Below are 16,713 nucleotides of genomic sequence, written 5' to 3' on the forward strand. Positions count from 1 at the left end.
CCTCAAAGTAGACAGAAAGCCAGTGGAGAACCCCGACTCTAGGTGTTACCTACACAGTGCCCACAGCAGAGGGCTATGGAGTGGTTTAGGATAAAAGAGCGTGTGTGGTATTACGTGGGGCTCTTTGCATGGACAAAATAAAGCCAAGTATGAGAGAGAGAGAGAGAGAAAGAGAGAGATCATAGAGGTGAGCGCTTTTTAGGAGAAGAAAATGGGAGGCTGGGGAAGATGTTGGAATCCCAGCCGCATCACTGCTGCTTGGCTGGACTCACGCTGCGGCTCCCCCCAGGCCAGGGTGTTTCACCTCCCGCCCCTTCTCTGCGTCTCACAGCAGAGCAACCAGTCTGCTCTAAAGCAGAGTTGACAGTTTGAGAACAATCACTGTGCACTTCTACATGCGCAGAAGTACATGCCATCAACTTCGTTTCTGCTCTTCCTTAAAGAAATGTACCTCCTGGTTGCAAGTGCAGTAGAGTTCTTGGGATCTCTGGAACACTGAGTAGGGATGCTTCCTCTGTCCTCCTCCTCCTCTATTTCCTAACCCATCCATTCTCAATTTATCTATTGCGCGTCTCACGTACTAGGCGTAATTCCAGATGCTAGGATCACAGCTGTGAATATATCAAAGAAATAAAGAAGTAACTGAGTACAGATTGTAATTTCAGGTAGGGAAAGCAGCTAGGCTGTGTTACGGTAGGGGTTCTTTTATATAAGGAATTGAGGACGTCCTGGCTAGGGAAGTGTTGTGGCCCATTCCTAGAACAGGACACCATAGCCTGGGGGGCTTGTGCAACATTTCTTTCTCACAGGTCTGGAGGCTGGGGAGCCCAAAATAAGGACGTGTGCAGAGCTGGTGTCTCCCCAGAGCCCACTTCCTGCTCTGCAGGTGGCCCCCCATGGTGCGGGCAGAGAAGGAAGCCGCTAGCTCCTGCTTTGTGTAAGCACACCCATCCCGCTCACGGGGCTGCCGCCCTCATGCTGTGATTACCTCCCAAAGGACCCAGCTATTAATGCCATCACGTCGGGGTTAGGATTTCAGCATATGCATTTCAGGGGCACACATACATCTTCCGTCTTTAGCAGGAGGTAATACTTGAACAGAGACAAAGGTAATAATAACTAGAGGAGCAGCTCGCATTCGTGGTGCATTTCCTTAAGGTGGCAGGAGCCGTGCTAAGAGCTCACCATGTATTATCTCATTTAATCCTCTCAGTAGCCTTTTGCAGCAGGTCCTTCATCATCTGTGTTTTATAAACATGGAACCCCAAGCTCGCAGAATTCAAACTGCTTTCCCAGGATCAGGAAATGAGGGGTGGAATGGGACTTCATCCTGCTTCATCTGACTTTAGAGCTTGGCACTCAACCACCTCGCTCTACTGCCCAAATATTTGTACCCGGAGGGACAAGCCCCCAATTCTCCCTCCCCAGGGGGCTGTAAGTAAAGGTGTCGCCCTGTGCTTTGCAGAAGCTCCAGCGCTTTTTTTAACCCTAGTATGTGTGTGGGGTCTCACATCGGATTCTGCCTATTTATAGATTAGACTTCAACAAAATAAGTTTTTTAAAAGGATCAAACTCGTTAAAAGAGAGTTGGAGGATGACTAGTCTAATGACTGCTTATTTAAAAATTTAATGTAAAAGCTAAAGTTTTTTGTGGTCAAGTAGCAGCATGCTTACTTCCAAGCCCTAGTCTGAGCACTTTGTGATGCTGACCCACGTAATCCTCACAGTAACTCCATGAAATAGATTCGTTTTATAAATGAGGAACCTGACACCCTGAGATGAGTGGCTGTCTCAGGCCCCACAGCTGGTAAGTGGCAGGACGAGGAACTGCGCCTGGTGGTCCTGCTGCAGAATGTATACACCGTTAATCCACGACGTAGGGACCTGAACCTTCAGTGTCACCGGGCTTAAAGTAGAAGCTGTGCTTGCTCTGAAATCTGGATTTGGGGCCACATGTCCATGGAGGGCACTTCCCACCCGTGCTGGCTGTAAGACTTACTCACTCAGCATTACCTGCGATGATCTCTGCCTCGACTATCTGCTAACGAAGGTGTGACGATGCTCATGCGCAAAATTTGATTCCCAACTTCCATAGCCATGGGCCTGGCAGGGCCTGCTTATGTAACTAATTTTAAAAGATGGATTGTTAGTTCATCACGTTAATGAATTCGGCCAACACTGGCAGCCAGAGCCCAGCAGCGTCCTAAGCCACCACCAGGACATTTGTTTCTTACATTCAGTAATACACAGTCGATCTTTGGATGGCCCTCTTGGCCAAGTTGATTTTGAAGGTTAAAAGGCACAGGAAAATCATCATAAACCACTCACTTCACTGCACCTATTGCCCAGCCACTTCTGACCCCCACTCTGAGGGAGCGTTCATGTTAAATGTTCCTAACCACACTGTAAATCTCGGGGCTGTGGTCAGATTCCTGGCAAACTGGAGTCATTGTTAAAACTCTCCTGTAGTTTGCTCTGTAAAAAGGAGGGTTTGGACTAAATGATACCATGCCGTGTGTCTTCCACTGATGGCCAGTCTGTGGTGAACCATGGAGACTGAAGTTAGCAAGGGTTCCATTCTGGACTGGAAAAGTTGAGTCACCAAAAATTCCAGGGCCTCAGTCACTGAGATCACCCTGAAGAAGAAACGGTATTGATTTCTCATATTATCTGATTTCTGGGCGCTGCCTATGAAATCACTCTGTCTCACTGAACAATAAAGTATATTATGAGGGAAAGGAGGGGTGGGTCCGGGGCTTCCCCCCACTGCCGGTTTCCTTTTCTGCCCTTCCTGCCTTAGCAATCTTCATTACTTGAGGGTTCACAGCCACCCAGCAGAGCCCCACAAATCTCTCTGGCTCCCTGTGTGGGAGCCGGGCTGAGATGATATGCAGCCATCTGGATGCTTCCAGCCTCATCATTCCAGAAGCAAACCGGGAGATGATTTAGGAGGTCCCTATAAAACTGGGGATCATTGGCCTAATCAGAGTCATTTGTCCTGTCCTGATCTATCAAATCAGTGCTCATAGGTTGCAGGGGGTTGGGTGGGGATGGTTTTTCTGTTATATTTTAAAATGATTACTTTGAATAGACTCTCATTTCTGAAATTAATGCTCTCTGCAGTATATCTGGGTAGAACCCTTGCAAGAGATAAATAGCAGCTCCGATAGATTGAGGTTTGGCCCATCCTGAAAGAGGATGTCATGTCTAAAAGCATAACTCTGAAATAAAGACATGCTCACTTGAGTTAGAAGGAAATTATAATCCCCTGAAAGATGGTTCTGCCTAATTCTTTCTAATTCAGGAACACTAGAAATCAAGAAAGCATATGTACCAAGAGAAAAGCAGGACGTGAAAAAAAATCCAAGGGAGAAATATGATACAATTTGGATCACACTAAGTTCTATTTATGCTGCATGCTTTATTTTTGTTGAAGTCGTATGTGAAAATAGCCATATTGAAACAGCGAAAAGCTCGCATTCAACTTGTGGTAGAGAGAGATCATGTTCATTTGAAAGATTTGGCAGTAACAGTCAAAGCAAAGAGCAAATTATTCACAGCAAAACCGTAAAATGGTGGGATGGAGAGAGAGAGATTCCACTTAGGCACTCTTAGCTGCCTGCTGCACTTCCAAAGGTAAATAACAGCACAGTCTCAAAATGCTGCACAAAAGCCCAGCGATATTTATTCATATTAAAGAAACACAACTTCTGACTACGTAAAATGAGTCCCTCCTGACAAAGTCTAAACCAAGTGTGTCAACCCACCCGTAAAGCAAGCTGGCTTGTCAGGAGGTGACATTTTATCACCGCGCTGCAGAGGCCGAGTATCTGGATCTTATCGCACAGGAAAGGATCTTTGTTCTTTCATTTCTCCTGGCATCTTTCCTTCCCTCTCGCTAAACCACCCAGTCTTTGCTGTTGGACAAAGAGAAGAGAAATAAATCATCAGGCTTGGTTATTTTTAAAAGCACCTGCTTTTTGGAGCCCACTTCGCGAAACTTGAGACAAATGAGCCTTTTGAAATGGTAATGAGATAAAATCACATTAAGTAATTTTCCTACAAAATAACTCACACTGAAAATAATGTGTGACACTGTCAACTTGAAGCCTGCCTGGGATCTTGCTGGGTTTCAGTTACTGCACGGAGACTGTCTGGTACGTAAAGCCTGTGTCTGCTTCCACCTCTGGGAGTGTCCACTTGGCGATATCCTGTGCTCCCCTGAATTTATGGGTTTACTTCCTGTCCCTTTGTTGGCACTAAAAGGGGTTAGCACAAGCTTGCCCTTCATGGCTGACCTTTCCGGGGTTCCCATCACTTTTGTTTAAACCAGATATGATAGGGTGAAAACTACAGGAGCGATACCCTCAACGACTGAGATAATTAGGAAGCACCATCTCCGTAATTATTGTCTCACTGGCTCTAGAGGGACATGAAAACTTGTCCTGTCCCTTTAACAGGACAAGTTGCTAATCCTTTTAACATTTTTTTTCCCCTTTGAACTGATAATATATCACAAAATTTTTGCTTTGTACAATGTTCCTAAAGGGAGGCTTAAGCAATAATGCACAGATTATGGAAATCGTGCTCATTAAGTAGAGGGCAAGATTTCTGGGAAGCCACAGAGCCGCTTCAAAACATGTAACCTCCATTAGAGGCTTCATTTGAATGTTTATTCATGGAGCAGTAAACGTTTATTATTATACATTTTATTGAAACATAAATTAAAGAACTGTAATTATGTGTATGGCAGACAGTGAAGCAATGCGCATTTGTCACAAAATGGGTAAGACAAGGAAAAATGCCATAACTGTTTCATTTGCATCCAAATCCTTTATTGTATACCCAGCAGAAAGACACCCGGAGGGAATAGCTCTGCAGATGAATGTTCTGATATGGTGTGCAAATAAAAAAAAAGTAACATATTCTAGATATCCTTTCTAGCAAAGAGAGCATCGTAGAATTAATTTGCGAAGGTCAGAAGCTGCCCAAAAAAAGGGTGGGTTTTTTTCTTCTCTCCTGAGAGAGCGTCACAGTGACTCTTATTAAAAAGTTAATGCTCAACAAAGAATACATAACCTTGGCAGTCTGCATGATACTGATTGTTTTCAAGATGAGCTCTTTGCTCCACAGTCATATTTGAGTTTTCAAGATGAGCTCTTTGCTCCACAGTCATATTTGAGGAGTTTTTACAAAGCTGGAAAGGCAAGACCTTCAAACTTTTTGGTACAGAGATGTTTTTTACTGGGGAAGAAAGGTATGTGTGATGTAATTGTAATGGCTTCATCCAGGCCACATCCTTGTGTTTTAAGCAGCAGGAGGAGACAAGAGGGGCCCAGACACTCTGTGGGTATCACTTTCCTTTTTTCTTTGTTTAAAGCAAGATAACCAATGAAGAACAGCTAGTCACCCACCCACCCACTGAATATTTACACAATGTGTCCTCGAAGCTACAAACCTGGGAGTAGGCAGGAGAATAATACGGTGAGGAATAACCCAGAGTTCCGGACTAATGCAGGAGGGGGGCCTGTGGCTATTAATACTGGACAGTAAAAAGTACTCACTGAGGTACACGGAAAGAATCAGAGGGGCCTGCAAGCAGAGGAGGCGTCTGGACGAGCTCTTTAAAACCTTGGGGGAGGAGGAAAGGGAAAGGAGCTCCACATGGAGGGAAGAACACTTTTTAATTTTTCTGCCAAAAGTATGTACTGTAAGCACAGCGTCTCCAATGACAGCAGATGCAATAAATACAAGGGGGACCAGTGCTGAAACCTTCTTTGTATCTCCCGGAAGTCGTTTCACTGGAGGATTCACTGGGGCGCTTTCCAGAGAACCTCTGCCCCCCGCACGTGGGGCTGAGTGGGAGGGTTCTTTGTCCTGGACGTCGCCCATCTTGGGGCAGGAGCGCACCCCAACAGAGAAGGCATGGACATGTATGAGGCTACAGCTTCCTAGGTCTCACTTTAGTCTGTCAACTTGTTTAAGGGCAGCCATCATACATTCCGCTCTCTTCTTGCTGGACAGTTTGAAGTACCTGAGGCTGTTATGCCACTAAAACTAATCATGAACCAGAAGACAATACATCACATTTGTACAAGATTGATCTCCAATTTACAAGAAATCTGTGCTTTCTTAGGCCTCTGTTGCAGAAATGCTTAATATCCTAAGCATGAGCAGCATATGAGGCAGTGGGCTTATAATTTCCACCAGGCTGCATTTAACTGCACCAGAGTACCAATAATAAGTGCCAAAGCTGGGCTTTGCATTGAGAAAAATGTACCCACACCACCTGCTTAAGCCCCAGTTTCTTCATCTGTAATTTCTCTCTCCCAGTCTCATCTCTCAAATGGAGAAAAAAACCAGTATTCTAATGCATAAGGTAATTGTACGGATTATAGGAAATAATGTAGACCAGTGCTGGGGTAACCTAAACATCAAGTAAATTTTATTATTACTCGGTTACACAATTGCACCTCTACACCAGAAGGCTCCATTCTGCAGCGATCTTGCTAAAGATATTCTGCTCTGGATCATTGCCAAACCTAAAGCCTGTGTTTCCCTCAGGGCTGGATTCTGTCTTTCTTGGTTTGAGGAGGCCTCACCTTCTGCTACTCGGTTTAGGGTCAGCGTGAAAACACCGCCGGTTCCTTATTTGAGAAATACGTGTCGCTGGAACTACGGTTCCTCACAGGGCCTGGAGGACACCCTGACATGGCAGTCCAGGAAGAAAAACCGTGGTCTGTCGGAAGCACAGGTACAGTGATGGTTTCTGACCCTCTTGTCAATGAGTTCCTTTTAGAACACTGGCAAGACCGAAGCAGCTCATGCGCCTCTGATGAAATGCAGAGAATACAGTATTTTCTATGTGCCCAGATTGTCCCATTCATGTTGAGGAACTTTAGGAAAAAAAAGTTTTTTCTTTAGTGTAGAGTCCTGTGGCTCACCGATTGTGTTTTTAAGCCACACATCACTGGTGGTGCTCAGTTGTGGGTTATAATAATATATCAGGAGAGGGACGGCGCCCTCATGATATGTGGGTGCAGTACATCATTTACACATCACGGTTGGGATGATGTATAGCTCCAAACCACAATGAGGTTTTAGAGGGTCTTTTAGTGACCAGACAGCTTTAAATTCCACATCTTCTAAAAATTAAGGTCTTTCCGAGTCAAGTAAAGGCCCAGTGATAGAATATGAGGTTGCATCAAGCGTCACTGGATTGGGAGCCTAGGTGTGCTTGTCTTCCTTCTGACTTTGAGCTCACAGGGTGGAAGTGATGGGCAGGATCTTCTGCAGTCCCTCCCGCAGAAAAGCAGGGGCCCAGAGAATGGGGTAAACACGAGCTAGGAGCAGGGCATCCATTGGCCAATCAATTCACCCTGTCGCCCACACCGCAAGCCCCCATGGATTACCATCCTCAGGGAGTCCTGGCTCACGCGAGATGATGTTCGTTTCTTGGTTTTGCAGGGCTCTTTGACTATAATTCAGAACCAGATGAAGACATAACAAGTAGATCCGCTTCCTTACCCATTGCCCAAATTCAAAACAGTGCCTACAGGAAGGAAACTTGCCTTTTCTATCGTGTGTCTCTGTGAAGTCCAGGGGGCACTGACTGCAAGTGAGAAGAAAACCACAAGGTGAAGGGCACATGGGCTGTTCACCCCGAGCAGGAAATGGCAGCGATTGTCCGAGTGCCATCACTGTTCCTGTTTGAATGACGTGTTTATATGATGGCAATGCCCCTTGGGAGAATGTACCCACCTTGTTTAAAAACTACTGGCTCTGCAGGCAAGGAAATCAGTATCAGTTAAGAAAGTGGGTCTCTTTCTCCTCCTCCTTTTTTAAGTCCTACTAAAATAAACTCAACAAAATGAGGAATCTTCCTACTGTTTGTGTAATAGACTTGGACAGGGACAGCAAGAGACAATTACATTTGAAGTGGCATCTCCCATTTTCCTTTACAAAGTGAATTAAAGGGATGAATAGTAGCAGAGCTACTGCTACATGGAGAGAATCATCGGGCATGAGGAATTAGCACAGTCTCCCTCCCCATTATCTCGCCTCTAGCTTTTCACCCATTTGGTCCCCAGTAGATTCTGACTCTCACATTAGTACAGATTTGTGGTGTCCACTTCCCACTCCTCCCTGACTTCCAAAGGGCAGAACATCCTGTTTCACCAAATAGAACCATCTTCTGTCTGAAAAAGAAGTCCTGGGCTTCTTTTCTCCTATACTTAGTGGCTTGACTATATAATCTGGGTAAAAGATGTGGAAATACATCCCTCCCTTACTATTCTGAGACTCTTAGATGAACAATATGAATGAGGCAGGCTTGGTGTTGAGAGAGATGTGGGCTGTCTCATTGGTCGTTAAAGAATCCCCCAAATTAAGTCCATTTCTTATCTGTAGAGAGAACACTGGTACGTCATATAATTATTTCTCTGTCGTAAGATAACGATCTTTACTTACACGTTTATACTATTGCCACACCATTCGCCCACCCAATGTTAAGTCATTATCAGTTAAACATTAGCTATCATTCATGCGCATTCTATGCTAATAACTGTGCATAGGATGATATTGTATTGTATTACATCCTCGCTAAAACACTAAGAAATGGCAACTGTAACTTCCTCTGTTTGTCTAGATGAGGGAACTGAGGCTTACTGAGAGTAAGTACACTGGCCAAGGTCAACAAACTGATCAAAGTGGCAGAGGTGGGATTCTAAGCCAGGCTAAGGGGATGTCAAGTCCCATCTTTCCCAATTAAATAACTAATATTTGGCTGCGTGTATGTCCCAGTTGATTTGGAACAGCCCAGATTTGGGCTTATAAATTAGAAACTGACCAGGGTAGTTACCGTTATAGTCAGTGTAGTTCAACAGCGCCCCCTGTCGCTCCCCAGCGTCCCGTATTGGACAGTAAATTATATGGCGCCCTAACTAGCGGTGTGTTTCATGCTGGGGAGTCTTAGTTCTGCTGATTGGAAGTATTCTTATCTGCCTGTAAGGGTGGAAAGCAAAGAAGACAGGAAGGGAAGGGTGCAGGCTCTTGCGAAGTTCCAGAAAAAAATGGCCTGCTAGCTCTGTTTGTGTGCTTATCGGCCGCTTGTGCATCTTCTTCGTTGAAATGCCTAGCCATCCTCTGCCTCTTTTTTAATGGGGATATTTGTCTTTTTATTACTGAGTTCTAATTGTTCTTTATACATCCTAGATACATGTACCTTATCAGATGTATGGTTTGCAAAAGTTTTCTCCCATTCTGTGGAGTTCCTTTTCACTCTCTTGATGGTATCCCACGAAGCATAAAGTTTTATATTTTGATGATGTTCACCTTCTCCCAGTCTTAAGAACCCTTGGGACCACAGCGCACCCAAGCGGACAATCCAGGATCGTCCGTGCTCTCCCCATTTTAAGGTCAGCTGGTCAGCAACCTTAATCTGTCTACAACCTAATTCTCCTTTACCATGTGAGCCAATATCTTCACGAACCCAGGCACTAGGATATGGACATCCAGGAAGAGGCCACTGTCTGCCTACCGCAGCAGTGTTTGGTTATTTTTTTAGACTGAGACTTGCTTTCTACCATTAGTCACTGATCTGAGATAGAGAGGTTCTCGCTGGGCAGCCGGAGGTCAGAGGACCCGTTTATGAAGCAGGGTAGCTCTCTCTGTAGCCTTCCCTGCCCCTTTCTCCTGCCATGATTTTATCCCTTGTAAACCAGATTACAGTATGTACTCGCAAGGACGGAACACATCATTGTGACTACACTGCACACCCTCAGCTGAGTATGGGGAGAAGTAGATAATGTTTAAAAAAAAGAAGGAAACACCACGGTAGTACAAACGAGGCAGAGCCTACAAAACTGTTGTCAGGGTATTAAACTTCAGAGAGATCCTACATTTGGAGAAAAACCTAGAGACAACAGAAAGGGATTTTAATACTAAAATTTGCTCAAGCAGGTGAACCAGGAAAGGGTGATCTACTGCTTGGTGAAAAATTACATAAACTTAATAAACGAGGGGGGAAAAAGAGCCTCAATACTGTACTACTTCGTTACTCTGTGTTTTATGGGGTATGGCCCCCCAGGAGGAAGTAAAGTGGAAATGGAACTCAAGACATAACACCCTTGCTTAAAGTTCCCCCTTCTGCCTCCGCAAACCTCGAATCGAAGTTTCTAGTGAAAAGCAAATTCCATCTCGTGATCGCGGATGGACGTGAAGATGGGGTCAGAGACATTACTGAGAAACCACAGAGCTTGGGAGAGGCGTCAGGACACCACATGAAGGAGAGGTCCTTGGATTGGGAGTCGGGAGAAGCAGGGAAGCCCCGTGAGAGGTGATACTGTTTGGTGGCCGAGAACAAGTACTCTGGTGCGTCATGGCAGACTCAGGGTCGGACTACAGCTCCCGGCATTCCCTGCAGGAGCTTGGGCAAGTCACTTAGCCTCTCTGGGTGTCTTTTGTCAGACGTGGTGATGCACTTATTAACTACCTCTCAGAATTATGATAAATGTTAGTAGAAATAATGATATAAATCAGCCCCGGCACTGGCATGTAGTGAGAGTTTAATAAATGCTAACAACAATAGTTAATACTACCAAGAATAATAATTGTAATTGTAGAAACTAGCAGACTCAAGAAACTCAACCCAATATTTCCTAAGAAGTGATGTCTTCCCTCCTCTACAGCTACTGCCATTGAATTTTTTTTTTTTTTTTTTTTGCAAAACTCCTTTTCTTTGGAAAGTTGTCTGTGCTTATTTATTTCTCTTTCTTAACCTTCCACACTCTCTTAAATCTGCTGCCAGTTTTTTAACAGCTTTATTGAGATATAATTCACATACCATAAAACTCTTTTAAAAGTATACAATTCCGTGTTTTTCTAATATATTTACACAGTTGTGCAACCATCATGACTGTCTACTTCCAGAATATATTCATCACCCCAAAAAGAAACCTCATGCCCATTAGCAGTCATTCCCCCTTATGCCTCTGCAACCTCTAATTTACTTGCTGTCTCTGAAGTCTCTGAACTGGCCTACTCTGGATGTTTCATTTAAATGGAATCATACGGTGTCTGGCCTTTGGTGTGTGGCTTCTTTTACAAAGAATCATTTACTTAGCAGAATTCTTCCACTCCCCAGTACCTCACTCCTTCTCATGGCTGAGTCACGGTCCGTTATCTGGATAGCTCACCTGCTGTTTAACCATACGTTACCTGGTGGGCATTTGGCCTGCTGTCCCTGTTTGGCCTTTGTGAATAATACTGCTATAACTACTCGCGGCGAGTCTTCTGATCTCTTGGGTGGGTACTTAGGCGTGGAAGTCTTGGTCATACGGTAACGCCATGTTTAACTTTCTGAGGTTGTGCTGAGCTATGTTCCACAGCAGTGGTACTGTTCTACATCCTCACCATGTGAAGGTTCCAGTTTTCCATATTCTCGCCAACCCTTCTTTGTGTGTGTGTGTGTGTGTGTGTGTGTGTGTTTATCATCTATTCAGTGTGAAGTGATATCTCGATATGGTTTTGATTCGCATTTCACTAATGACTAATGATGTCAAGCATCTTTTCATGCACTTTCCAATTAAGACTTTATTCCCTCAGTTCCACTGAAACCAACTCAAGCTTTTGAACATTGCTGGTGCTGTTGATCATACCCTCTTCTTGAACTTCCTTCTTGTCTCAGCATGAGCACTCGCCCTCTCTTGATTTGCCTCCTTCCTCACTGTATCCTTAGCCTGAATCTTATTTCTCTTCCTCCACTCTAGATGTTGAACTGTCCCAAATCTGAATTTTTAGTTCTTCCTGCTATAGTTTTCTTCATGACACTTATCTCCATCTGAAACGAAATTTGATGTGTATGTAGTTACTTGTTTGTTTTCTGCATTGCCCATTGGAATGCGGCTCTCTGGGGGCAGGAAAAGCTTGCCTTGTTCATTGCTATACCCCTAGTTCCTAGAATAACACCTGGTTATATATATTTTCGCATGAATAAATGTATTAGAAAAATGTAAATAGATGTTATATGGATAACGAGCTGAGATCTCCATAGTTAGATAGGTTTCCAGATTGCTAAATGAACAAACTTAACCACATGTCTTCTGTGTGGGTCTTCTCAGATACTTTAATATGCTGATGAGCATTGTGATATTTTACTTGCTCATGAAAAATGTTGGCTGTGGAATGTGTCATGGATGTTTTGAGGTACTCTTACAACTCAAGCCACCAAACTGCTCAAAACTCTAGCAAAATCGGGATCACCAAGGAAAGGTGCGGTCACCAAGGCTCAGGATGAATTCGCTAAGAACAGATCATGTCAAATTACCCTTTTGTGCGCTGTTCATAGGTTCCTTCTCAGAATGCTATTGTGGAGGTCACAGCAATGGAAGTCTTTCACAGCAGCGATGTGCTGAGCTGGCTTTATCATCATATGCCTTTTCTGAAAAGTCTGTTGGGTTGTCAGGATCTTATGATCATTCTGTCACATAAGAATTTATGTCGATATCAGGCTGGGTTGAGATCTGTGCCCTTGGGGAAAATCACCTGTACAATGAGCTGTTTGCTGTCATCGATGTCATAGTGAATTTCAAGTGGTTACCGATGATTAAGAGAGGCATTTCCAGGACTGGGTGGTAATAGAGCCTATAGAGATAGCCCTGAACACCGACACAGGAGAGCAAGGTAAAGAAAAGGAAGCAGGAGATGAGTAGGGACCCAGAAGTTTCCCCTAACATAAGCTCATAGCCGGCCATATGTCACTGGTGGGCAACAAATGGCATGTCCCCCAGATGAAGGCATGGAGGCTGACCAGCGTGCAGGAAAGCTAGGGAAGCATTCCATAATGGGGTATCCCACACTGCAATAGGGCAGACCTAACAGTAAGTGACCTTGGTGCCCACATTAGCACATTTGGCAGGAGAGGGCATCAGGAAGCAGGTAGAAGCCAGTTATTCTCTAAATATGGCCCCAGGATACCAACACTGGCATTGCCCCAGAATTTATTAGAAAGGCAGATTTGGGGCACCTGGTGATCTGCAATTCACCAAACCCCAGGTGCCTGCCCCAGTTTGAGAACCACTAGTCAAAGCGGCAGAAACACACTTTAGGAACAGAGCGACTTTAACCATGCCCCATTCCAGGAGCTTCTTCGGCATCTCCCTGCTGATGTGTGAACAGATGTCTGAATATGTTCTCTGGTGTGCAGGTTAATAAAAGAGATAATAAAAATAAATAAAAAATAAGAGGAAGGCTACTGCAATCCCTGTGTTGAATACTATGTCCTATGCAGCCTGCTGAGCACACACTTACTAGATTTGAATCTCTGGAACAACTCTGTGAGGTAGAAACTGCTGCCTCATTAGAGATGAGGCTACTGAGACACAGGCCTCACGAAACGAGGCCACGGTGTAGGCGGTAGGGACAGGATTCACAGTAGGCAGTTTGACTGTAGAACATGCGTCTGCATTACTTGATTATTAGTAAGTACAGGGGAGATGATAGATGGATGTGTGCATAGGTAGATCCGTCAATCGATGATGGGTAGAAGAAATGGAAAGAGGGGAGTGAGGAAGGGAGGAGAAATGGAAGAAAAGAGGAAAAAAGAGAGGAGGCAGGCAGGCCTGCAGGATTTGGAAGCCAAGATTTCTCGAAGGCCCCTTCCGAGGTGGGCTGTCTCCTTGTGCTGGTTTCCTCGCCTTGCTTTTCAGTCAGCCTGCCAGGTCCTTCCATCAGTTTCAGCTTGGGCCTGTCCTGTACTGCTCTCTCCTAAGAATTCAGCTCCTTTGGGCAGTTTGTGATTTGTTTTTCCCTCTCTGATTTCCTCCCTGTGTCCCTATGCTCACACAGTCTGTGTTACTTAAGTACATACTCATCCTGCTGCTGAGGAATCACGACTGGCTTCCTCATTCCCTGGAGAATATTCTGGCAAAAACATGCCACTCTTTGGGGACTGTGTGCTCAGGAGCCCATGCAAAGCTCCTCTCTGCTTCATTCACCTCGGACCGCCTCGTTCCCTGCCTCCGCCCTAATAGCGTATCATTTTCCCCTCCTCACGCAGCCGAGCCCCAGGGACACTTAATCTCACCTTCTCCGGTGGCCCGTTGGGGGCTCCGAGCCTGATCACCATAATCAGGAAGGGTGGGCGTGACCCGGGACTAGGTTTGATTCTTTGTCTGCCTGTCTGCATTTAGGCTTTTCATTTTCACATTCCTCCCCATGGTTTGTAATAAACGCAGGAACACAGCTCAAGGGCAGGAATGAGGTTTAACTTCAGCTGAGGTACAATAGAGGCTATTTGGAAAGTAAAACTTTCAAATGGCAGTTTAGCCTTGAAGAATATATTGAATTAGATAAGCTGTGTGCCTTGATTCATGATCTCTGCGTCACGGCACTGCTCTGCGTATTACCTGGGTGTTTTAGTAGACTAGAGAAAGGGGCCGTTTAAAAGACTAGCATCGCAGAGTCAGTGCTTGTGCTGATGAGGAACGCTGGGGCCAGAGACAGGTGGCCTGGCTGCCGGTGGGGCTCTACCACTTCCTGTGGGGCCTTGGCCTCCTGGAGCGTCTATTTCCTCATCCATAAAATGGAGATCATAGTAGAACTTGCCTCATGGGACTATTCAGAGCATTGAGTGAGATAAATGCCAAGTACAGAGCTTTGTTACCATAGTAAATAAAAGCTTAACAAATGAGAACTCTTCCTATTTCCATGGTGTGATTATTACGGAAGCCCAAATTCCGTCATTTGGCCCTTGCTCCTTCCTGCCCTCACGCCTTTGCTCTGCACTCAGGCAGTTGCCTGTTACCCAATTCTGCTTCTTGTCAGACGCAGAGTCTCTGTGGTCACCTTTGACGGCGTGCTGTCATCTCAAAGCTCTGGCTAAATACAACCAAGATTGACAACTCTGAATAATTCCACCGAGCCCCTAAAACACTCTGGCATCTCACTCCAGCTCTCATAGATGCCGCCAAGTTCTTCTCTCTTGTTTTGCGCCTCTCTAGTCTCTGCAGATTTCAGATACAGTTACTGCAGCGAACATCATCTTCCTCTGAAAAATAATCCAGCAGGAACCCACATGGAATAATTGGGTTTCGTGAGAGCTTTGCTGTCAAGCCTAGAAATATATGGGAAGATAATCACATTTTATTTTTTCTTTCTTGTCCATTTCAGCACGTTCACATCCACGTTCTTCCAAGGAAGGCTGGAGACTTTCAGAGGAATGACAGCATCTATGATGAGGTGGGTCTGCTCTTTCGGATTTTTGTTTGATCACAGGGGCTGTCAGTGTGATAAAAAATCAACTTGATGAATAAGGTGTCACCCAGGATTTATGGTATTAAATAGGATTCCACCGAATATGACTCGGGTAGTGGTGGTAGAAGCCAAGGGGCCAAGGATGGCCGTATGGGAACGGAAGACAAGTGAGCTATATGATGCTTTTTTTCTTCAAATGAAACTGCAGAAACCAAGTGTCCTTGCGATTTCTGCCCTGTTATTTACCAAGATGCTAACTATTGGGTGGAGAGGTCCCAGAGTCTCCATAGGAGAAAATATGTGATGTCACCCATGGAAATGAAGCAGATTGATAGGTTATTGTTTAGTGAAACACCGCATTTAATTTTTTAAAAACTTTGAGACTCAGCTTGTCTGGTCTACCAGCATTTATTCAAAGTGAAACTCTGAATTATAGTCAAGCAGAAACTAGGGTTGGGTTGAATGATATGAGCGTAACCCATGTATCGTATACATTTTGGTTAACTGGTTTCTGGGTGCTTCATTCAAAGATACAAATGTGAAACCAGTACAAAGGTGAATCGGCAAGAGCCGTGTGATCTGCTCCTAGGGTCTGGTCTGCATGAGAACCTTCACGTACCTGTCTGCACTTATATGTAGCATATAGCCTGTAATGGATATGCTGGATAAAAAATAAGTGGCATTAGTTTTAAATGCTGGGATAATCTGTTTAACTACTTTTTCTAGCCAGGGAAGGGCAAATAATTTTGTAAGAGCTGATCAGATGGTGGTGGTACCTTGGAGGGCTTGGTTGGAAAAGTCTGAGAGGCTGTTTCTGGATACAAGGAGAAGCATTATGATTGATTAGCAATGTCTGCCCCTGGTGTCGAATAGGAGAGAGTTGCCGTTTTAGCCATTTATTTGACTTCCTGTTCTAACCCTTTGAGAATGATATGTGAAGTAAATTTTTAATTTTGGTTGTTGACCGTATGGCTATGACTATCCCGACTCAGTTTGCAGGGATCAGATATAACTTTTTTTGTATTATAGGACTTTGATTTTTTGTATTTATGCATCTTTTTTGTATTTTTAGACTTTCTTTGTAGTGACTGGGTATAGGGCTACTCACACCCTGAAAATTAAGAACGAAAGGTCAGCAGTTAATAATGAGACTTGCAATGAATTTTACTGGGACTCATTGGATCCTGTGAGGTGACTGGTGATCACACCTCTGGGGCATCCCTCACTATTTGGTACTTCCTGTGTTTTCCAAGAGTTGCGGTAGACCCTGTGTAGGGTGAAAATGCTCTAATCATTGGTCCTTAAGTGCTGGTCTGTGGACCAACTGCTGCAGATCTCAATTTGCAGGAGATTCCATCCCTGGTGATTCTGGTCCAGTGGATTGCAGAGGCACTTAGGAGTCAGTAATTATGCAAGCATAAGAAGAATCTCCAGAATATTCTGATAATAGGTTTGAGAATA

General features: G+C 44.5%; 1 protein-coding gene across 24 annotated transcripts in view; it reads left to right on the plus strand.

Moving 5' to 3' along the window:
- The window catches only part of FHIT (fragile histidine triad diadenosine triphosphatase), a 1,315,417-nt gene that overhangs the window by 1,129,547 nt on the left and 169,157 nt on the right, over positions 1-16,713 (plus strand). For all 24 annotated transcript variants that reach the window (XM_057508099.1, XM_057508116.1, XM_057508127.1 and 21 more), the window contains one exon: positions 15,169-15,237. In XM_057508099.1, the coding sequence (XP_057364082.1) occupies positions 15,169-15,237 (69 nt within the window). The remainder of the gene's footprint in view (positions 1-15,168; positions 15,238-16,713) is intronic.

Source organism: Manis pentadactyla, chromosome 1, assembly GCF_030020395.1.
Source record: "Manis pentadactyla isolate mManPen7 chromosome 1, mManPen7.hap1, whole genome shotgun sequence".
Taxonomy (NCBI): Eukaryota; Metazoa; Chordata; class Mammalia; order Pholidota; family Manidae; genus Manis; species Manis pentadactyla.